At 23.1% G+C, this 23,835-nt stretch overlaps 5 protein-coding genes across 5 annotated transcripts; 3 read left to right on the forward strand and 2 right to left on the reverse strand. All coding sequences in view use genetic code 6, as the record gives it.

Moving 5' to 3' along the window:
- Positions 1-276: 276 nt before the first annotated feature.
- On the forward strand, positions 277-11,315 carry TTHERM_00340200 (hypothetical protein; the record flags this gene model as incomplete). Its single annotated transcript, XM_001017684.2, has 9 exons — positions 277-1,142; positions 1,425-4,168; positions 4,234-4,800; positions 4,859-5,315; positions 5,515-6,213; positions 6,265-6,816; positions 6,885-7,360; positions 7,468-10,622; positions 10,671-11,315. 9 exons carry the CDS (start codon positions 277-279, stop codon positions 11,313-11,315), a joined length of 10,161 nt encoding a protein of 3,386 aa, XP_001017684.2.
- Positions 11,316-12,061: 746 nt separating this feature from the next.
- On the reverse strand, positions 12,062-14,224 carry TTHERM_00340210 (MFS transporter; the record flags this gene model as incomplete). Its single annotated transcript, XM_001017685.2, has 7 exons — positions 12,062-12,291; positions 12,355-12,472; positions 12,518-12,678; positions 12,742-13,299; positions 13,463-13,675; positions 13,760-14,063; positions 14,174-14,224. 7 exons carry the CDS (start codon positions 14,222-14,224, stop codon positions 12,062-12,064), a joined length of 1,635 nt encoding a protein of 544 aa, XP_001017685.2.
- A 715-nt stretch (positions 14,225-14,939) lies between these two features.
- TTHERM_00340230 (transmembrane protein, putative) lies at positions 14,940-17,067 on the reverse strand (the record flags this gene model as incomplete). The annotated part of the gene is made up of 4 exons (XM_001017686.2): positions 16,251-17,067; positions 15,698-15,975; positions 15,411-15,581; positions 14,940-15,335 (listed from the first exon to the last, which is right to left on the reverse strand). Exons 1-4 carry the CDS (start codon positions 16,936-16,938, stop codon positions 14,940-14,942), a joined length of 1,533 nt encoding a protein of 510 aa, XP_001017686.2. The 5' UTR covers positions 16,939-17,067.
- A 1,364-nt stretch (positions 17,068-18,431) lies between these two features.
- Positions 18,432-19,652, forward strand: TTHERM_00340240 (hypothetical protein; the record flags this gene model as incomplete). The annotated part of the gene is made up of 2 exons (XM_001017687.2): positions 18,432-19,220; positions 19,464-19,652. The coding sequence occupies 2 exons, from the start codon at positions 18,432-18,434 to the stop codon at positions 19,650-19,652; spliced, it is 978 nt and encodes a 325-aa protein (XP_001017687.2).
- Positions 19,653-22,313: 2,661 nt separating this feature from the next.
- Positions 22,314-23,249, forward strand: TTHERM_00340250 (hypothetical protein; the record flags this gene model as incomplete). Its single annotated transcript, XM_001017688.3, has 1 exon — positions 22,314-23,249. The coding sequence occupies one exon, from the start codon at positions 22,314-22,316 to the stop codon at positions 23,247-23,249; it is 936 nt and encodes a 311-aa protein (XP_001017688.3).
- Positions 23,250-23,835: the final 586 nt, after the last annotated feature.

A 23,835-nucleotide genomic window follows, 5' to 3' on the forward strand; every position in this document is an offset into this window, starting at 1 on the left:
AAGCAGCATTTCATTTGGTTGTATGTAAGTTAATTTTTCTGTGCATGGATGATATTGCACATAAAATAAAAAAAATGTTTGACTAAAATTAAATCTGAAAATGAAGAATTATCATAGTAAATTAAAGAAGAAATTGAAAATTTAGAATAAATAATTAGATAAACTTACATAAAAGCAAACTAAATATTCGCTATTGCTCTTCTAAATAAAACCATTAATCTTAGTAAAAATGAGTGTCTTCAGATCTTTTATAATATGAAAACCATTGATTATAAAATGTTTGGAGTTTCATCTCAAGATGAGAAAAATTTTATTTTCATATAGCAAATCATTTTAAAGTGGTAAAAAATAGATTCAATCTATTTCCCTCAATCACCTAGTAATGCAAAGCATACATAAAATGAAATTGATTCAAATAATTTAATAAGCAAGTAACAATCACCTTAAGAGTATAATTATATATTTATATCGAAGATGAATCAAAAAATTAATCTATTTTCTGAAGAAATAGTCGAAGCAGTGCTTGATATGCTAAATAAATATTTATTATAAAATTAAAATAATTTAGGATAAGGTAATAAAAAGTAAACAGTATAACCAAAATCATTAAACTTTATTAGCAACAGAGAAACTATTTAATCAATTGATCATATTGAGAATTAAAACCCAAAGATTTAAGTATTTGATTCAAATCAACATTTACAAATAGAAATTTAAGTTTCGTCTAAAAATATTCCATTAAATGAATCAATAGAATACCAAGATGATTCAAAAGAAGGGCAAATTATAACAATCAGAAATATTTTATAAAATTAAATTTTAAAACATGAGCCAACTCACCCTAGTTTTTTAAAATAGCCCAACATTTATGAACTAGAAGAAGCTATGATTCAAACAAAATAATTGAAAGGAAAAAAATTTTACAGTGTTTAAGAAATCTTAGGCATAGAAAATCAAGATAAGTAATAAGAAGAAAGAGAAGAAAATATAAAAAATTCTCAAAAAGAAACTGCTCAAAATAGCTAGCAATAATAAATATTAAGTTAAAGAGTTGATCAGCTATTATAAAAGTGGAAATTCTCTACATAAAAAAAATTTCTAAACTATAAAACTTCAAGTGATTAGCAGGAGCAAATTATGAAGTATTTATTTATTTAAAAGAATTTTCTTATCAAAATTACATTTTATTTTTCTTTTTTTAATCAAAATATTTGTTTAATAATTAAAAAATTAGAATTTTAAAATATTTAAAATTTTTTGTTTTAAAAATTTCTTTTTGAAAAAAATTTTTAGCTAAAATGAAATTTAAATTTTCAAAAATTCTAGCAATCAAATTAATCTTTTACTAAATAAAACATTTTGAATTCGAAGAATATTTTGAAGAAAAATCTAAATTTTATTCTAAAGTATTTATTTATAATTAGAATATTAAATAAGAAATATTTGCATGCCAAAGAGGAAGAATAGCAACAAAAGAAAAATTAAAAATAATAAACTACTACTGGAATTAGCATCACTGCAAATACTCACGATAACACATTCTCAACAAAAACATTCTAGAGTGTTGCTTATCTAGATTTTAAATAATATTAAAAAAATCCAACTGTTAAAAAAAAAGATGAAATTTATTTTACATATACCTCAAGACCTTATAGTGCCAAGTAAAGGAGATTAGTATCTTAGCACAGTAATCCTTACTTGAACTAATCTTCTGCCAAAACATAAATAAAGAGTTTTTAGGAACTTACATAATTATATAATGATAATTTAAACTCAAATTAATAAATGATTAATGATTATCAGTTAGTTAAACCTCATTAAGCAAATCAGAATTTTAAAGAAACAGATTCTTAAAATGTATCCAAAAAATAAAAAAAGAATTTGAACTACTTTCAAAAAGTTATATCGAAACATTCTAGTAACCCTTTTATTTAACCATAAAAACCATCTGGAAACTAACAACAATAATTAGAAGAAAATCAACAAAGTTTATCAAGAATAAACTAAAATGATTTAAGTAATAAAAATACTGAATGCTAAAGTTAAAAAATTAGCTCATTATAATTTCAAAATTTTTTTTAAAATTCTCAAAACAATATTAAACAGCCAAACTAAAAACAATTTAACAGAAAAATGAAAACTTCTCTTAGTATAGAAGAAGATAAAAATTTCAAAGATAACCTAAGTTAGAATAATATTCCAGGTTCTATTTCTGCAATCCCAGAAGCTCAACTTGATAGAGTAGCAGCTGGTACATCCACTCTTGATGAATTCGGTATGAAAACAATTTTCTCTATAAAAGACTTCGACTCTAAAGAAGAAGAATGGATTTTAAATGGATTAAATACTGATAGAGATAAAACGAGTAACAATAACAATTAGTTAAATACTTCAGGCAGATAAAGTTCAGCGAATAAAAATATAAACATTCCTTTTTAAATAGATTCTATGAGTAATATTTCTTAATCCAACAAAGGTTACTCTACCCCCTTTTCCAATAGATTAAGTAGTGTAAATATAAACTCAAACAATATTAACTCTCCATTAAAATATTAAGAATAAAATAATTTTTAAGAATGTTAATTTTTTCAATCATAAAATACAGTTTAATAAAACTAGATTTTATAAAAAAATAACAAAGAAATAAAATCATAAAATAAATTTATGATGCATAAGAGAAGTGTTCCAACACTAAATAACGAAAAGACTGCTACTTAAAGCAGCTATTAAAGAGAAACCAATATTGTAAGCTATGAAAAATCAAACTAAGTACCTACTACGTCTTATTCAAAGTCATATGCTAATCTGGTTGAAGATTATTACTTTACATCTAATAAAAAAAACTAACATCATAAAAAAGAAAGAATTAATTATATTTAAGAAACAACTTAATCAGCTAATGAGTTATCCTATTATAGAATATCACCTTAAAGGAAAATACTTTCTAAAAGCCCAGCTCTGAATTAAAAAAATAAAAATTAAAATTCAATTTATGATAAAGCATAAAATCAATCAAATAATTAAATAATTCATTAGTTAATACGGAGACCCGTTTCAGCTTAAAAGAATATCTCTCCAAAACCTAAAATTTCTTTGCATAATAAATTTTAAAATGATGAATCTTTAAATAAATTAATGAGTATGAATAATTTATTCGAAGGTTGTGAAGGACTTAAAAACTAAGCTATTTCATAAGGATTATTATTACAAAATCAGCTTAATACAACAACCTATCTTTCAAAGCTTTAGACACAAAATTCATTTGACTCATTGATACAAGATAAACCAGCCATAAATGCGTTATTAAAATGTTAACAGCTACAAAATCAGTATGAAGAGTATGAAAAGACCATTTTAAATGCTTATTAGAAGAAAACTCTTTTTGAAATTGACAATCTACCTAAAGGTAAAGGCAAAGAGGAAATAGCTAAGCAATATGAAACAAATTTATAAAATAATATCATAGAGTAACCATAAGAAGAAAATGCAGATTCTATTGGAATCTCTGACAAAAAATAGAAAGTAATATTAAATTATTAAAACGTAAATTAAGAAGAATAAAACGAACTACCACCACCTTTATTAGGCATAAGAAAGTGCGAATCTGAATTAAGCAAAGAGGATAAGGTCGCTGGATTCATGTCAAATAGAGAAGGATATGATATCAATAATTTAAATTAAAATGGATCTAATCAAGAAAATGTAGCATACTCAGATAGTAATAATCAAAATAATAGTGAGTAATCTATTAATTAAACTCCGAATTTCTAAACGTAAGGTTAAGGAAACAGGAAAATGTATATAATAGAATAGATTGAAAAACGCATGAGAAATAAGTTAAAAACCCCTTCTTTATTCTCTAAGTAGTCGCTAACAAAAAACAATTCACCTAAAAATAGTCAAAGCTAGGAAAATAGCTAGCGTTAAATTAAATTCCATGCTCAATTAACCATTAAGTAACCAAAACCTGTAGCGATTATACCTTCATGGCCAAATATAAATTTATAAAATGAAAAGCCAGCAGTTATAAATTAAGACGATCTCATCTCAAGCGATGCCTCTCGACTTTCTATTTCATCTCCTATAAGTCATTCTCCTTAAAGTAAAAACAAGCTCACATTTACTTAAAGACTTTTATAATTTGATTAAGAACAGAATCAGAACTCAAGTAAAATTACAAATTTATTAAAATAAAATTACTTAACTTACACTTCTCTATTATTTATTTATTAGAAAAAAATTTGTAAAACTCTCAAACCCTTAATTAATCTTCTTCAAAAAAGAGCATATTTGAATAAAGATCTAAAATTGACTAGGAATAAGTTTCGTAAACCAGTGAGAAACCAGAATAAATAAATTCTAATAGTTTCTAGAAACTATCATAACTTCGAACAAGTGGGGCATTTAAACTATCAGTTAAAAATATCTTTTAAGCAGAAGAAAAGAGAAAATAAGACGACTAGCTAAGAAAACAAAGGTTTTAATAGAGATAATCATATTTATCTCATGCTACTTAAAGTAAAACGGAAGATAACAATGTAAAAAGTATTGATGAAAGCTAAAACTAGTAACTAAGTGTTGAAAAATATGGTTCTCAAGAACTATCATCCGAAACATTAATTTTGAAAAAGTCTCCTTATATTAATAGAATAAAAAATGATCAAACAATAAAGGAAACATCTCTAGGGATAGATGAAACTAAGTTTAGTAAAATAAATTTAACATAAAATAATGAAACAGATACTCCTAATTCTCAAGCATCCTATACTAACAGACCTTCTAGGTTCAAATAATAGAAAGGTAAAGTACTTGTTAAAATGGTGATAGAATTTTATATCTTATAATTAAAAAATAATAGAAGAAGCTTTATGGAACTCAGATAAAGAAAAGTATTAGCTTATGATTACTTCCCACACAAACACTAATGGAGATAATGATTTGAGTGGAAGAAACAATTCCTTATCTAAGAATTAAACTCCTAAAAATCAAATTCAATTCTCAAACTCGAGGAAGAGTTCAATTGGCTTTATTAATTTTACAGATAGTTTAGAAAGAGGAAATCTACTTAATAATATTTCTAGTGGAAACAATAAAAGTAATTATGAAAAAGCTTTTAAACTTTAGTCTTCTCAGTAACTTATTAGCAACGAATCATAATAAATTAAACCAGAAGATTAAACTCCAAATCCTGATTTACAAAAAATAAAAGAAGCTTTTGCTTAAATATAATTAAAAAGAAATGTAAATGAAATTAAAAAAAAATATGGAAAAGTTAAATTTGAATCATTGATACGAATTGTATCAGCTTTGAAAATGTAAGTTATTTATTTTTTAAATTATTAATTTAAACTATTTTATTTGTTTTCTTTTAGTTATTCTCTTAATTAATTGTATATTTCTGAAAACTATCAAATTAAAAATTCTAAAATGAATTTTTAGAACTTTTGTTTATAAAATCAAGAAATTTAAATTTTTTTATTTTGATTTATTTAAAATTATTTTTTTATAATTCAGCTTGTTAAATATATAAGAGAGGAAAAGATTGGAAGTTAAGTGTAAAGATATTATAGAGTAATGCACTTACTTAATAAAATCTATTTGCTCTAAGTAATACAAAGATAAAAAAAATTATGATAATTGCGAATAACCTTATTCAAATACTTAATAAAATGCAAGCAAATTGAGTCTTCCTTTCAGATTCATGCTATCTTGCTTAGGGAGTACTCCTTTATGTATAAATGTTTTTCATCACTACAATAAGTTCTATAAATCATATGGCTTACTTCTTAAGTGGGAATATTCTGAAAGTTTTATTCCTTTAGAGCTCTCGCTTGTTTAAAGCTTGCCCTTTAAACATGCATCAGTTTGGCCATAATATTTTATCATTTTTGCATCTTTTCTAGTCGAACAAAAAATTATTAAAAATATTGATTCTTACCCTTTTGACATTTACATGGAGAATTAAAAATTTAGCATTAACTTCTTCAACTTAAATAACTTAAAAGAAAATAAATAATAAACACTACTTTCTTAAAAAATTACTTTTGAAGATGTAGTTTTGGTAGGATATTTGCAAGAGATGATTTAAATCTACATGAAAAATAGATTTTATTTTTCATACGAACTTACTGGTTTTCGTATTTATGAAAATATTTCACCTATAATCACTATGCAAATAGAGTAGGCTAAATCATAAATAAGGCATGTTGAGAGGTAAAATTAATTTATTTTTTAATCATTTTTAACAAATAATTTAATTCATAGACTAATATCTCAATAAATTGACTTTAATGTAGACATAAGTTATGAACCAGATTACATTTATTAAGGAATTAAAAGACTATATTAAAATTTCGATAAAAGCATGATAACCTATTCCCCATCATTTAAGAAAAATTCTAAACTTTAGTTAGCCAACTTAAATAGAGATAACTCAAGCAAATATAGCATTTCTTTAAAAAATTTAGCACTTTAAAATATTATTCAACCTTTGGCAATTAAATTACATCAAATTTTTAATGAGAAATCCCAACAAATAGATAATTTATTAGCAACATATAAATAACCTAGGCATATTATTGGCTTTCTTTAGAAAGTAGGAAATCATTTTATAATGGTTGATTTAAAAATGTGCTTACAAGAACAATTAAACTATAATAGTCTGAAGTTAGAAAAATTTGATACTTCTTAAATTTCCTTTTTAATTAAAGCTAAAAATTTATCTCTCCCTCTGATTCATGTTGATGCGAGAGAAATAGGAGCAGATGAGATTGTGTAGTTCTTTGGATCCTTAAATTTCTCAAAAGCAATAAAAATGTAAATTATTTGTTTGTTTGTTATTAAAATAGCTATTTTTTATCTAAAAATAATAAATAAAATTAAAGGTTTGTGTTAAGACAGAGATTTCCTAAAATATGGAGAAGAAAGCTTCTAGAAATATTTAAGAAATTTGTTTCTTTTTCTTCTGCCTAAAATATAGCTTTCGATAAACTTCAAGGAAGCCAAAAAAACTTCAAAAAAAACATGACTCAAAATATTATTTTTATGCCTTATCTCCCAAAGGAAGATAGATATAACTTTAAGATAGCAAGAAATATTCCGATTCTAAACCATTTAGAATAAAACGAGCAGCAAAATAATTATGAACATCTTTTTAGAAAACAATTTTCTTAAATTTATGAAACCAACTTTGTGTTAAAAAGAGATTAATATGAGGACTTGAATATTTTTTAAAATAATTTAGTCTAAACTTAAAAAATTTCTAAGATCGATTATAAAGATTAAATGGCAATTCCAATCGAATTAACCTCTTAAGAAAATACTTATTTCGAATAATCAGACTTTTCTAGTTCTATTGCATGTAAATTACTTAATTTAGTTTCACAAATTTGAAAAAAATTTATTTATTCATGAAAAATATTATATTCTTTTTTGGTTTTATTTCAAATAAATTAATAAATAAAATAGGCGAGATCATTAAAAAGTTCACAAAAATTAATTAGATATTTTTTCTTAAAAACTAATAAAATTAGAGCAATTTTCTGTTCTATCTTAAATTGATTTGGCTACCTAATAAAGATTTTTACTGCTTCAAAATTACTATTAGAGATATATTTAGACATTCAACAAAAAAAATTGAAATTTTTGATTTAAAAAGAACCTTACTTTTGGCAAATATCTTATTGTTATATTTAGAGAATAATATTCAATAAAAAGAAATTAAAAATGATGATGAAAGTAATTGTGAATTATAAATTATACACAGATATGTCAACTATCCACAATAAATCTGCAAGTTTAGAGATACAATAATAAGAAGGATCATATAAGAAAATGTGAAAACTCTAGGCAAATCACTAGAAGTACGTCAGACAATATTTAAAAATGAATAAATTGGATTGCGTATTAAAGATGATGAATCTATATTGAGGCATTTGATTGTAAGGTCTCCTCAGCTCTTAAACTTTTTTAATGTTATTTAGAGATCTTATATTTTAAAAAACAAAGATTTAGGGGGCAGATGCTCAGTTTCAGCATTTTTTTATATCAGAAAAAGTCCAGATTATAATCCTAATTAATGCATGCTTGTTTATTTAAATATTCTACCTTACAATCTTCGTATAAAATAGTTTAATGTATTCTTAGGATACTAAGATTTACAAGCTGTTGATAGGTAATAATGTCTTTAAATATTTGAAAAAAATTAATATATCACTGAAAATTATATGCAAACATTCGCTCAAAAAATAGTTTCCTAAGTGTATGTATTTCGAACATTTTTGGGAATGTAGCTATTTTTTAGATAGATTAGAGCGCCAAAGCCAGTTCGTCGTAAAACTCTTTTGTTAAATAGCCCTTACAAAAAGTTAGCAAATAGATCGAAATATTTGCTTTAAAATACATAGTCAATAGAAAATCAAGCATATGATAGTCAAAGAAGCGGTGACTCCCTAAATAGCAGGGCTGCTTCAAGACATGAAAGTGATGACCCATAAAACTTGCTATAAAAAGCGAGTCTTCATCATAATCTAGGATCATAATTAAGTACCATACATTCACCACATGCTGGAAATCTAGGAAATTACAATCATTCTTAATTTTAGAATTATCAGACACACATTAATCAATCTCAAACTCATAATAGAATGAAAGACAAACACATGAAAGGTATCAAAAATTTTGAGCAGTCATCACCTGAAAAAGATCTTTACCAAAGGAAAAAAGCAGCAGAAACGCTAACAAAAATAAAATATGTTCGAAACAAATATACTAAATACAATTTCGATCAAGGTATTGACAAAGAAATTTCAAAGCCATTTTTGGAAGAAATCATACACCAAAAAAGAATTATCTACTAAAGTGCTAAAAAATTTAATAATTAGTATTCGATTGTTACAGTAATGAGAGACCTCGTTTTTGACTCTTTTTGCATTTAAATTTACATTCCTAAAATGTCTAGAACAATTTAAGCTAAAGTTACTCTAACAAAACTGGTAGATTGCTCATGGAATTTCTTTTCTCAAGTTTTCAAAGACAAATTCTTTTTTTTCTTCGATAATAGTTGCTACTTGCATGTCTTTGAAAATTATTAAAGATTTGCTCTTCGCTGTTTATATATGGAAAAAAATTCAATATAAAATAATAACTCAACAGAAAATCTTAGCTCAAGAGCAATTAAAAGCGTTTATTCTATTTCTGAACCTTAAAATAATAAATTCTTTAAATTTAAGTTAACAGATGAAAATAACAAGGTTAAAGTTTATAAAGTATACTCAACAACTAACATGAAAGAAACTAATGAATTAGATGATGATGAGTACAAAACCTATGTAAGTCCAAACTAAAATTAGGTTAAACTTTAGAGCAATGAACCTGTATTCAATAATTTCATGAAAGATATTTTGCCATAGTCTTAGCTTTATCAGCCTAAAGTTTCTTTCATGCTTGGAATTAATTTACTCTAAAAAAAAGAAAGGATCCTGAAATTTTTAGGAAAGGCTATGAAAAATAAAGAGAGTAAAAATGAAGAGGCAGACTAAGATAGTAATAAAAAAAATAATAATGCAAACAACATAAATCTTAATTTATAGTAAACATCTGAAAAATCTAATATCCTAGATCTTAAAAAGAAGATGAAAAAAGTAACAATGAAAGAAAATTCAGATAAATATGAATAAGATGAAAAATACAATTAAGTTAAATCTACTAATTAAGATAAAAGTTAAGAATTAGATAGATAAGAAAGTACAGAATTTTATCAGAAAAATGGTATTTCTATGAGCGATTATTTAGGAATACCCTTTCTGCAAGATTTAGAAAGCTCTGATTTTGAAACATTAAGTAAAATAGCTACTAGTCCGAGACAGCTATCTATTTAGTTAAAAAAGAATTAAGATTTTATAAAAGCTTAGATGGACTAAAGAAAATCTTTGACTTTTTCTGGTTACAACAATAATTTTGAAAATGAGAGCTTTAGTTCAAAGTCTTAATTCGAAAATGAAAATCTTAAAAAACCTGCTTTAAGTAAATATTCGAAGCTCCAAAAAAGAAATACAAGGGGTTTACTAAAATAACTAATAATAAAACACAGACTCAAACTTATCTATTATAAAAACATTAAAAGAATTTTCGAATTTTTCCGTAAAGAAAATAGTCGCAAAATTGATAGAATATATTAATTTGCTGCATTGACAGAGCATATTGACACATATTATATCAATTAAATAGAAAGTGATCGCTTAAAAAAGCTATACAATTATATTGAAATCTATATATGGGAGAAACTAATTTAGCAATTTACTACTATTTAATCTTTCCCTGATAAAGATAATATGAAGCAAGATGAAGTGGAGCCGTATATAGAAAAAGGAGAAGAAGCTCAAAATAATAATAAAAATGAAAATTAAAATGTAAATGATAGCAAAAACAAGATTTTAAAAGAAGATAAAATTGATATGCAAGAGGACAACGAAAAAATCAAAGCTGACCATTAAACATATAGTGTATATTTGTGCATAGATAATACGACGAAATTGTATCTTCGTGAACTACTCCACTCAGATTATATGAAAATAGATGGTGGAGAAGAATATTAGACTACTTTATTTGTTGATTTTATTAAGGTATATATTTTTAATATTTAAAATTAATTTAAAAAATTTTTTTAATAGAAAACACAAGAAGATAATATTTCTATTGATAGTCCCAAACACATGTTGGATGTAAACTTTTTCGATTAAACTACAAAAAAACAACGAGCAGAGGATTATTATTTTGATACTCTTCCAACTATAGGCTATACTGAATCTTCCAATCATATAGTGTATATTAAGCACTAAAACTTAAATGAACAAACAGTTTAAAAAATGAGAATAAATTTGCGTGAAATTATCAATCTTTTTATTGCAGAAGGTTATTTTAAGAGTTAAACAAATTACTCCAACTCTAAGCTTTCTTATGCTGAAATGAAGCAACTTTGCCATTTTATCATATATAAGATTAAAACAAACGAATTCTTTGATATAGTCGAAATCAAGTCAACCATAAGAAACTTTTATTATCATAATCTAATTTTAGATCCTGTTCAAAAAATTTACCTAAAGTCTGTATTAGATGTAAACAGAAAAAGTATCAAGTTTTTGGTTTCTAAAATAGGCACATTTGAATAAGTTTCAAGAGTAGTTCCAACCCAATTTTTCGAAGCTTATGTGCCTTTTTTCTAAGCTCTCATAAAATAAAAATAATATAATTTAGCTTTACAAAGAGTTGCATCTTTCTATGGATCAAAGATGCTCATATTCTTCTATTACAAATGATATAAAATTAAACATAAAAATAGATAAATAAATAAATTTTAAATTATTCTTGTATATTTAATTTCATACCATTTTAATTTAATATAACTTTATAATCCTCAAATTTATTGTATAAAATAATAAATTATAAATTTGAAAAGTTAAAAATTAAAAACATAAAAAACAGAAACTTCATATTATTTGTAAAAATTTATTTAATTTGAACTATATTAAATTTAAATGTTTTTTAATAGAGTTGATAAATTAAAAACAAAAAAACAGAATTTTAATTATAATTGTACTAAATTTATTTTATTTGTAGTCTATTAAGCTTTTTGATTAATTAAGCCAAAATATTAAAAAATAGAGTTGATAGGTTAAAAATTAAAAACAAAAAAAAACAGAATTTTCATATTATTTGTACTAAATTTATTTTATTTGAAGTCTATTAAATTTTTTGATTAATAAAGCCAAAATATTTATAAATAGAGTTGATAAGTTAAAAGTTAAAAACAAAAAAAACAGAATTTTAATTAAATTTGCACTAAATTTATTTTATTTGAAGTCTATTAAACTTTTTGATTAATAAAGCCAAAATATTTATAAATAGAGAAGTAAAAACAATTTTATATAAAGTGAATAAAAGTACTTTAATAATTCTTATATATTATAAATATTTATTTAACTATCACATTCATTAATTAGTAAAATATATTTAATCAGTTAACTATCAAGCTAGTCAATTAATCAATCTATTTATCAATCCATCAAAGCATACTTTTTTATAATTTACCACTTGCACTCATATTACCCATTTCGATTAAAGGAATTTCATTTTTAGTTGTTTCTTCAAGCTAATCTTAAAGTGGTTAACCAAAAGTTTCTGTGATAAATCTACACAAAATAGCAGCACCAATTCCTATAAATCCAAAAAATGCTAACGGATTTAAGTTATAACTCTATACAAATACAACTATTAGAGGGACAAATATGGTGACTATTTATTTAAATATTTAATCATTTTTTAAATTTTAAATTAATTATATTTTTTAAAATTTACTAATTTTGCCACTTGCTATACAAATTCCATAACCCAAACTTCTAACCACAGTTGGATATCTTTCACTAGTATAAGTCATCAATATGCCACCAAAAACGGATATGCCAAACCTTATACCCTAAATAAAAGTTAGTTATCTTTATAATATCAAATTAATGTTTACCATTGCTGAAAATACAATTAGACCTTTCTAAATGCAGGCTTGCTAATCAAGATAACAATTTTCTGGTATGTTTAAGAATATTAAAGAAATGCAACATAGAGCAGTTATAAGAGAAAACCAGAATAAAGATGGCTTTCTTTTCATTTTTAACTTAATTGGAGCTTATTTTAAATAAAATAAAAATTATTTATTTAATGTAAAAATGAAAAATTAAGTAATTTTACCACTCATGAGAATTGCAACAGTTTCACTAATAGCAGTTAAAGTAAGATTTGAATGCATTTCTGCTCCTAGACTGCTAAGTGAAAGAGATTACCCATAATAAATCATATATCTGAAACTCCAAAAAATGACTAGGTACAAGGTAGTTATTCTAATAGAAGAATATCTAAACAAATCTAAGTACCCGTAGTTATTTTATTGCTAATAGTTATAATATGAAGAGTATTTCTCTTCTGGAGTCTGATAAGCACTAGTGTAATAATTTTCTTCTTCTACTTCTCCTTCAAGTTTATACTAAAATTAAGGTTTTTTATTTCTATGGCATATAATATTTAAAACAGCTCTGGCATCTGCAAATCTACTTTTGGATACTAAGTATCTAGGAGTTTCTAATAGATATCCTCTAGCAATCCAAAATAATATTAAAAAGGGTATTCCCATCAAAAAGATGCATTAATATCTCCAAGAACTTATATAATAAGTGATAAATCCATAAAGAATTTAAGCTATTGACCAAGCACAACCTAGAGATATCGTTGAGTAGTTTCTAAACTTTTCAGCTTTTATTTAAATTAATAACATTTGTTATAAATTCTTGAAAGAAACTTAAAAAATAAAGTATTTTACTAATAAAAAACACAAATAAAGGAATTAAATGATATTTTATATCAAATTTTCAATTTATAATTTTATTTTTATGGTAATTTTTAGAATAAAGTTTACCTGATATTTCAGAGACATAGACTAAACTTATTGTCTCAAAACCATTTAACCCTACTCCGCAGAAAAAAAACATGATCATAAATTAAACTATGTTATGAGAGAAACCACATATTATGATTGAAACGCCTGACAGCAAAATACTTAAGCATAAAGCAAACTTTCTACCTTTTTTATTGCTTAGAGGGGGGAAAATAAAGCCAGAAATGGCATTACCTTTTTATATAAAAAGATGTTAACAATAAATTTAGACATATAAATGTTTGAAATTATTATAGGGAGTATTTAAATAAGGATTACCAGCAAAGAAAATTGATCCACATACACCAATCAAATATTATCTATCACAATATAATTCAAAATCTAAAGTTACAGAATCACTACTTTACGACATATCTATTTCTTTATAGTGAGCCTTACATGCTTACTAAAAACTACATTCTTTTAAATCGGTATCAGTTTCTGTGAATTTGCATTTAAATACTGGCTCTTAAAACAAAAAGGGCTAACCCATAATCATAAAAGAGAAAAGCATCCATGTTATTGAAAGTATATTTATAACACCTTTTTAAAACCTTGAGTTGTCTCCAACATATTCTAATGCCTATGAGTTTTTTGTTTAAAAAAATGTCTATTAGTATTTCTTTACTAAATTTCTTTATTTATTTTAAGACTGATAATGCTCAGAATATTATAATTTTAAAAAGATTTTACCTTATCTATTGAAAAATAAGTATTGCTAACTATCAAGCTATTTGAATTCATAATTTTAAGACTATATATATTGTTTCTAATAAAATAATTTTCAACAGCTTATATGATATAAAAAATTTTTGTCTTCTAATTTTTAAGTGCTTTCTTTAAAAAAAACAGATTACTTACTTTTAATTGGTAAATAAATATCTTTTGAAATTAATTAAAAATTTATGCCTGTTTTTTTTCTATTTTAACAAAAATAAATCAAAAATTATTAACAGATAAAATTTTAATATCATTGTATGAAAATTAATTAATACTGAATTTAATAAAAATTTGAGTAGAAATTATTTCAAGATGATAAATACTTACAAAAAATTATTTGTTTTCTTTTTTTGTTTAAAGAATTTTCTATTTTAATTTAAAATTTTTACAATAGAAAAATATAAATAGAAAATAAATTTAATTAATTAAAAATCAAGCAAATAAAAAGTGGAGAAATGGAATGTTTTGAAAAATAAAAAAAATAACAAATATAAATAAAAAATTTTTTATTTATTCTATAAAGCCGAGTGGCGCAATGGTAGCGCAGCAGACTTCTAATCTGAAGGTTGTGGGTTCGAGTCCCACCTTGGTTGCCATTTTTTTACTTTTTAATTAAATTTAAAAAATATAGGAATATAGTATAAGTAATTGTTATTTTACAATAAAAATACATATAATTTATACAAAAAAGCTTAGTTAATAAGGTAGCTAATGAACTAATTAGTAATATATTTTTTATTCAATCTGAATGCAAATGTTAATTAAATCTATTGTTTTATGATATATTGTTAATTCTTATTTCTTCTTCTTGATTAAATGCAAATTAATTCTAATCATTCTTTCCTTTTAATTTTTTAAGCAAGAGAAATAGCACAATAATGGTGATGAGGAAAGATACAACACTTTAAAAAATATTTAGCAAGTAATACAAAGGGGAAGAGTTGAGTTCTTAAACTGATTAACTATTAACACATTAATTATCCACAAAAAATTAGATGTAAGATTTAGAAATATTAAAAATAATAAAAATGTTTTAGAGGAATTAATTGCCTATTTCAGCATCAACTGAACTCTCACTATCCTTGATTTCTTTATAAGTAGTACACACATCAAATTATTAATTGCTTTGTATTCCCTTTATTAATTTAATTGATAATTTTAGCTTAAACAAGTAAGTCTAGTTATTTTTTTATTTTAATTTTAATTTTACCTACTGAATCTGTAATAAGCTTAAGCTTTGGGCGTCTGCACAGATAAAAATAGGGCTAGATGAAAATATCAAGGGCTTACCTTTGCTATCTTAAGAGATAACCTATAATTAAGGTAATGATTTGATCCAAAACAAAATGTCATCATAATTTAATTTTATTTTATCTATATTCTTAAAATGATTATTTGTAAATAATCCAAAAATAAATAAATGAGAAAAATAGGTGGGGGACTAAAATTAAAAAAGGAAAGTACACAAAAAAATAAAAAATAAGCTATGCAAATTACAAAAAGCAAAAGTTCCTTTAAAATTTGAGGTAGGTTAGGTTATATTTCTATATATTGTTATGATATCTTTAGTGCTTATTTTATGAGCAGATAAGGCTACTAGTACGATATTCTTGCATTAAAGGAAAAATCAATTTGCTTCTATTACACTTACACAGCTATTAAAGGTGTCATATAGTCATATATATTTTGTAGATAAACTTTCTAGTATTACCAACTACTTGAGATATCTAAATCACCAATTTAAAATACTCCTTTACCTGAGCTTACACATATCCCTATAAAATATCATAATTAAGCAAAATTTAATTTAAAAAAGATAGTTATTCAATTAATTAAAGATATAATTAACATGATTAAGGAGAATTAATATTTTGTCATTTTTTTTCTTCAAAAAATAATTTTTAGAATTAAAAAAACAATCAAATAACCACTATCTTTAAAATATATTTTAATTTTTTAAATTTTCTCTACTTATTCTTTTAATTAATATTTGGTAATTTATTAAATGGAGATAAAATAAGATATTTATTTGATAAACGATTTTAAATACCAAAGGAGACAGTAGTTATAACTCCATTTGTGAACAACTGATAAAGTAAGTTATGGCCGTATGAGGAGTCTCTATCAGGGTTGGCTAAGCCAAATATTCCATTATTAGAATTGTTATAGTTAGTAGATAAAATTGAGTTTTATATTGTTATTTGCTATGAATCAATGTAAAACTAAGTTTTGCCTAAAACTCCTAATATATTTTGTTAAGTCCATTCAATTTAAATATATTATGTAGAATTACTATTATCAATCACTAAATTAGGCAATTAAACATAGCAAAACTAAGAATTATCTGTATTGTTAGAAGATATTTGTGATAAATTTTGTTATTAAGTGTCCGTGCTTTTGATCATTAAGTTGCAATTGCTATTTGATGATTGATAAGCAATCTAATTTAAGAAAACTTGACTCTATTACAATTACTGAACCTAATAAGGACTCATTACAAGATAAGAGTGATAGAGAGAAATAGTCATGTTTAGAGATATTTGAGAGTAAAAGATTATTTATATCATATATTCTGACTATCTAAAATAGATAGGAAACCCTTCTTTTGAAGTAATACTCATTTAATGTGAGTTTTTAATCATGCATATTAAAAGAAGTAGAAAAATTAACGAAGTGATCTACTTTAGAGTTCTACATCTTAAAATATCTCCAGTTAGATAAAATAAAGTTATTTACATGAATAAAAAAAGTATTTAAAGAAGAGCTAATAATTAGATGGAGGATTTTAGAAATGTAATATTGGTTTATGCAGTTTTTTTAAATTAATAGATTGTTTACTATGATTTAGTTATTAAAGTTTAAATTAATAGAAATTAAAGAAGTTGAACAAGCAACTAATTTATGTTTAAAGTCTATTTGTATTATTTTATTTTTTTTTCGATATAGATAGATATGTGTGTATTTTGATAGATAGATACTTCTATTTTTCAGATTTAAGAAAATATTAATTCAATAAATTCTTTTTAATATTCAAAACAGAATTAAAAATTTTATTTTTTCTTTCAAACGCAATCCAAGACAACTTTTATGATAAGATGATAAATATAAGCTAATATTCAAGCGACATATTAGATAATATTACCTATCTTATTGTTAATATATGCTTTTAAATACACAAAAAGTGATGTAATTGCATAAGATATTTATTTCTTTGTATTTTATAACTAATTTCATTTATTTGGCATAATCATTCTTACATATGTTTTGAAATATTTCATCAACTTTATTTTTAACACATCTCATTTTTTCAAATTTTCAACATTTTTTGATCTAAATTAAATTTTTATTGCTAAAATAAAAGATTCTTAGATAAATTCGTAATAGGAGAAAATTATTTCTAATATTGATTAACTCAAATATTTTGATAGCTTATATGATGCTATATGCTAAATTTTATAAGTAAAAGCTTGAATTTTCCTTTGAGTAGACCCCTAATTTTTGAAGAGTTTTACTTGATTTTTTTTCAGACTCAACACTTTGAAAATATTTATTTGAGATAGTTTTTCTATTAAACATACTTTCAAAAAAAGATATTCATTAAATGTCTTAAATATATAAAAATTCTAAAAAATGAATTGATCATGCAAGTGAGTAGTCAGATAGATATTTCAAATGAGGTAATTTAATTATGTAATATCTTATTTCTATTTACAATTCAAAATTGCTTAATAAATCTTTTATAGATTTTTAGGTTACTCGCTTATGATTATCAAATGATAGAATTTTTATAGAGATAAAATAAAATAGAAAGAAAGGATACACGATTTAACAATTTGAAGAATACCGTTTAGTAAATAAATCTACTTGCTCAACAAATTTTATCACCTACAATAGAATTATTCATCCATTACCTTTTGATGATAATCATCAGTAGTTAAGTAAGTTGGATAAGTTCTAATTTATTTTTAAATCGAAAGGTAGAATCTACTTAAGCGCACAATTTATGCTATTATTGAAATAAAATAAAAATATTACGAGTCTAAGTTACAAATACTTTTATAATATATTTACTATTTAATGTTATCGTATATCTAAGTAAATAATATTTTATTTTCAAACACTGAAAAATAAAATTTGTTGTGCTAATCACAATAAATTTACCCTTAAAATTTGTTCGGAGTATTTAAAAAGTTAAGCCAGACGAAATAATTTAAAGGTAAATTTATATGAAATGCATTCAACAATTTTAAAACTATTTAGAATTAATGAAATTTAGTTCCAACTTGATGTGCTAATATAAATATTTATAAATTTCTTTTGGATATAATAAATAAGATAAACCACTTCTTGCGGCTAAAAAATTTAGTAAAAGAAATTATTAAAAAAAAAATATTTAAAAGAAAAATATTAAAAAAATCATATCAATAATAACAAAATTTATATTCAAATGGGTAACGTTTTAGCATGTCAAGACAAGAGGGATATTGAAACCCAAGAAAAACAACCTAATGGCAACTCAAATAAATTAGCTAACACCAATTACAGCAAGTCTAATATGATTGCTGATAAAAACGACAATTAAGAATCTAAGACTGAAAATCCTGAAGAATGCTCCAAGGATTAAGTTTGCGAAGAAACCATAGAATCTAAGCATGCCCATCACACTGAACGTGTTGAAGGAGAAAAAAAATAACAAATTGGAGATATGGACTTAGAAAAAGAACTTGCTGCTGCTGCTGAAGAAGAAGAAAACCAAGAACAAAGCAAGCCTGTTGAGACTCAAAAAGAAGAAAACCACATTGAATAATAAGCTGAACCCATTGCTGAAAAAACTGAAGAAGTTGTTGTTGAACAAAAGCCTGAAGAAAAGGTTGTTGAAAATGCAGAAGAATAAGTTGCTGAATAAAAGCCCGAAGAAGTTGTAGCCCAAAATACTGTCGAATAAGCTGTTGAACAAAAATAAGAAAATAAGGAAAACACAGCTGAATAAAAGATTGAAGAGCCTGTTGCTGAATAAAAGGTTGAAGAACCTGTTGTTGAATAAAAGGTTGAAGAACCTGTTGCTGAATAAAAGATTGAAGAACCTGTTGCTGAGTAAAAGGTTGAAGAAGCAGTTGCTGAATAAAAGATTGAAGAACCTGTTACTGAATAAAAGGTTGAAGAACCTGTTACTGAATAAAAGGTTGAAGAGCCTGTCGCTGAATTAAAGGTTGAAGAACCCGTTGCTGAATAAAAGGTTGAAGAATCTGTTGCTGAATAAAAGGTTGAAGAAGTTGTTGCTGAATAAAAGATTGAAGAGCCTGTTGCTGAATAAAAGGTTGAAGAAGTTGCTGCTGTTGTTGAAGAAAAGGCAGAAGAAACTGTCGCTGAACAAAAGAATGAAGAAGCTGCTACTGAATAAAGTGAAGAAAAGGTAGAAGAAAAAGTAGAAAATCAAGTTGAAAATGCTTGAAAGTATAAGTATTTTTGTTTAAAAAAAGTATAAAAATAAAAAAAGATATTATATTTTAATAAATTAATTATCAAACAAACATTTAGATTATATATATTTCATATTAAATAACTAAATTTAATTCTTAAAATTTAAAATTTCACTATTACAATCATTTATTCATTATCTATTCAAATCTCCAATTTTCTATCTATCTAAAAATCTATGTTTCAACCAGTCTTATTTTTGTTAATATTTTATAGGGTCATTAATACATTTTTGGTGTTTTTAATTATTAATAATCCCATAAACTTTGTATATTTGATATTTTGAAAAAAAAAAAAGATTTCAGAATAGCAGTTAAAAATAAATTAATAGATTAAAAATTTAATAAATAATTTTTCAAAATAAACAATAGCAAAACAAAACAAATATTTCAAAAAAATAGAAATGTTAAAATTTCTATCTAAAATAAAAACCATTTTTAAAAGATAAATTAAGAACATATGTATCATCAACCTTTCCTATTTTTTAAGGTTTATCTTGGACATCACGCACGAAAGGAAGGAAATTAGTCTAATCTTAAACTCCTTTTGAATTATTAAATTACAAAATTAGTTTTTAAGCCACAAAAAAAAATAATAATTATTGAATTTAAATTTGATCTGCAAATATGTTTCAATATAATCTGTTTAAGATCTGTAATTTATTCATTTTATTATCCAGTCAATAAATTTTTATAAGAAGCAAATAACTTCAAAAGGACTTTCAACAGGATTATTCCAAGCAAGTTTTTATAAAAAATCACTTAGGCTTAAACATAAAGATTAGATTTAGATGATACTTATCTTAAAGTTATACTTTTAATATTTGGATTTAAAAATATGATTGATGAGTATAAATTTCTTTACTGCAAGGAAATCAATAAAAAAAACTAAACTATTCTATTTATTTACTACTAGCATTTATAACTGACAAACATATCAATAAATTGGATTTTTTTATAATTTTTTTTTAATCTAACTGAATAAAAATTCATAAAATCTAAAGAATTAGGAAATTAATAAATTAAAAATAAAAAATATTAATAAATAAATTAAATAAAATTAACAAAAATTATATTTTAAAAAAGAAAAGTTAAAATAATTATTAAATAACTTAAAAAAATAAACAATATTTTCATATAAAACTAAAAATATACTATCAACTATTATTTTTAATGTAAATTTTACTACTTTAATAGATAAAATACTTATTATTAGTTTATTTAATTATGACAAAGATTTAAATTTATTTATAGAGTTACTTGAAATAAATAGTAAATAAAAATAAAATGTTAAAACTTATCAGTTTGAAATTATCAATAATATTCCTTAAAAGATATTGTACTTAATAATTATTAAATACTGCAATTTCTCATATATTAAGAATAAACAAGGTAAGACTAAGTTATGAAACTTTTAAAAAAACTCAATTAAATTATTTTTATTTATTTATCTGTGATAATTTTGATATAGAAAATAATATGGTATATATATATAAATAACTTTGATTGATGATAATATCTCAAATTGAACCAATATATAAAAGATAATAATAAGGCAAATTAAAAGTTTTAATTAATATATTGAAATATCAACACTTTACAACAAACACAAAAAATTATTTTTAAAAATATAAATTAATAAAAATCAGAAAAATAATAATATTGTTAATTAAGTAAGTAACTAAGCGAAATTATTGATAAAAAATAAAAAAATTTTATTAGATTAATTGTAAAAAGAAAAATTAGAATATTATTGCATTTTAATGTATCTTACTTAATTCTACTTCTAGAATCTTAAATTAAAATGAAATTAACTGTGAATTCAAATTTATTTTGTAATGAATAGATGTGATAAAGTTATAAATGAATATATTTTAAATCTATTTTTGAAATTAACAACTAACTTGATTCTTTAATGCAAGAATATATTTATTTTACCATATTTATTTTCATAGAAACTAAAATATTATTTTAATTTGAGAAATGTACAAATAATTTAAAGTTTTTTCTATAAATATGTCTTATAATCTATAAAAAAATTATTTAAATGATGCTATGTAATAGTAAGTAATACATTATTATAAATTAATAACTTTTTAAATCTTTTTCTTGTTAATTGTAAACTTTTCTAAAATACAAACGATTTCTTTAAAATTTTAATTCATTCAATTTCTTTCATTTCTTAAATTAAATACTTATTATAAAAAAATTTGAATTTATTTGTTTGTTTAATAATTCATAATCTTTATGTCTAACTAATTTAACTTAATTAGAGTTTTAGATATTGACAAAAAATTACTATTATATACTATTTATCTTCAGAATATTTTCCCCTTTCTTCATTAACTCACTCTTTATTTAATCAAATTTTGTAATTTTAATTTCTCCCTCCTCTCCTATATATTTTTAAGAATAGGAAAGAAAGCAATATTAAGGTAAATATAATATAAAAATTGTTATATAAAAATCGCATACAAAAGATTTTCTAATCTATTTGAAAAAAAATTGTTATTTTATTAGTAATCAATTATATTTACTAAGAAGGTAAACTTAAATAATAATAAATTAATATACAACTATACAATAAGTATTTCTCTTTTGATCTATCAAATTAAAAAAAGAATCTTCTTTCTTCAATGGAACCTGAATTTTAATTAGTAAATCTAGATATCCCTGATTACTTTAATCCATAAAGCCTGTAAGATGGTAATACCTAACAAAATTTTAATTAGGCTTATAATCATAATCAATTTAGCTCTTTACTTAACTAAGAAAATCCATATTATTATGATGAATATTAAACTGATGGACCTCTTGTTTATTCTTATTCCCTTATTAATAATAATCCCCATCACCATTTCAGCACTGTTTTCTAAATGAATACTCTTTAGAGCACTTGTGAAAGTAACACTAATTAATAACATAGTTATTAAAGTGGTGAGTCATCAGCATTATAAAAATACAATTAATCGCATGATTAATTTTATGGTTAATCTTGTGACTAGCCACATGCTTTTTAAGAACATAACTAATCATAGGTAAGTTAACAATAATAATCTCAACAAAAAAATGTATCTAAGAAACCAAAAAGAGATTATAAAAAAATTTCATCATTGTTAGATGCAAAAATTTAAATTTATTTAAGTAAGAAAATTGCAGATGCTAATGATGAAAACTATCTCACAATAAAAAATTGGTATGACTCAAGGAAAAATGTTACAAATAAGCTTTATCAGAGCATATACTAAAATTAATCAGGATTAAGCATAATTTGCTTTCCTGATCACACTTTCGAATCAATATCTAGCAACGAAGATGCTTAAATGATTTTTTGTCACTTCCTATAAAAAACACAAGCTAAAAAACCTTCTATTTTTAATTAGTATATCAAAAATACTTCTTAGGAATAACTTGATCTTAATATTAATTGCTTTAACAAAATTTGTGGCTTTAATAAAAGAATGGTTCTTGAGTTGAGGGATGAAAAACAAGAAATGGAAGATTAAATATCATATTTCATTGATAATATTTATTAAAAAGTTTATAAGAAATAAAAAAAATCAAAAATTTGATTTATTTAAAATTACTTCAATAATTTTTTGTGTATTCTTATATTTAGTTTCTTCGAATAGTATTATTGAATTTAGTTAGCTTCTTTTATTTCACTCACTAATTCACTAATTCACAATTAAAATAAGTAAAAAAACTTTTAATAATCTTAAAATTTGATTTTTATTATTTTTATCAAAATTATTTTTATTAACATCACAATAAAGCTTTTTATACATTAAATCAACAAAATTTAATAAATTTTTGTTAGATTTATCAATTTATTAATATTTCTATTATAGAGTAGATTAAATATTTAATAAGTTGCAAATTTTATTATGACCTGATAAATTAAAGCAATGAATTTTATTTAGTGAATACATGGTGATTATAAATTTTATAAAAATTATTTTTTTAACTTAAATTTTTTTAAATTTTTTGCATTAGTTGAATAATATATTTTGGAGATTTTCTGTTCTCTTGAGATTATTGAAAAGGATTTAAGGTAAATATATTTAAATAGTCCTAAAAGAAAGAAATTTTTATTAGAAATATTCATTTTTTAAAATAATTTAAGAAATAAAAAATAAAATTAATTTATTGGAGATT

This window comes from Tetrahymena thermophila (assembly GCF_000189635.1).
Source record: "Tetrahymena thermophila SB210 genomic scaffold scf_8254610, whole genome shotgun sequence".
Classification (NCBI taxonomy): Eukaryota; Ciliophora; class Oligohymenophorea; order Hymenostomatida; family Tetrahymenidae; genus Tetrahymena; species Tetrahymena thermophila.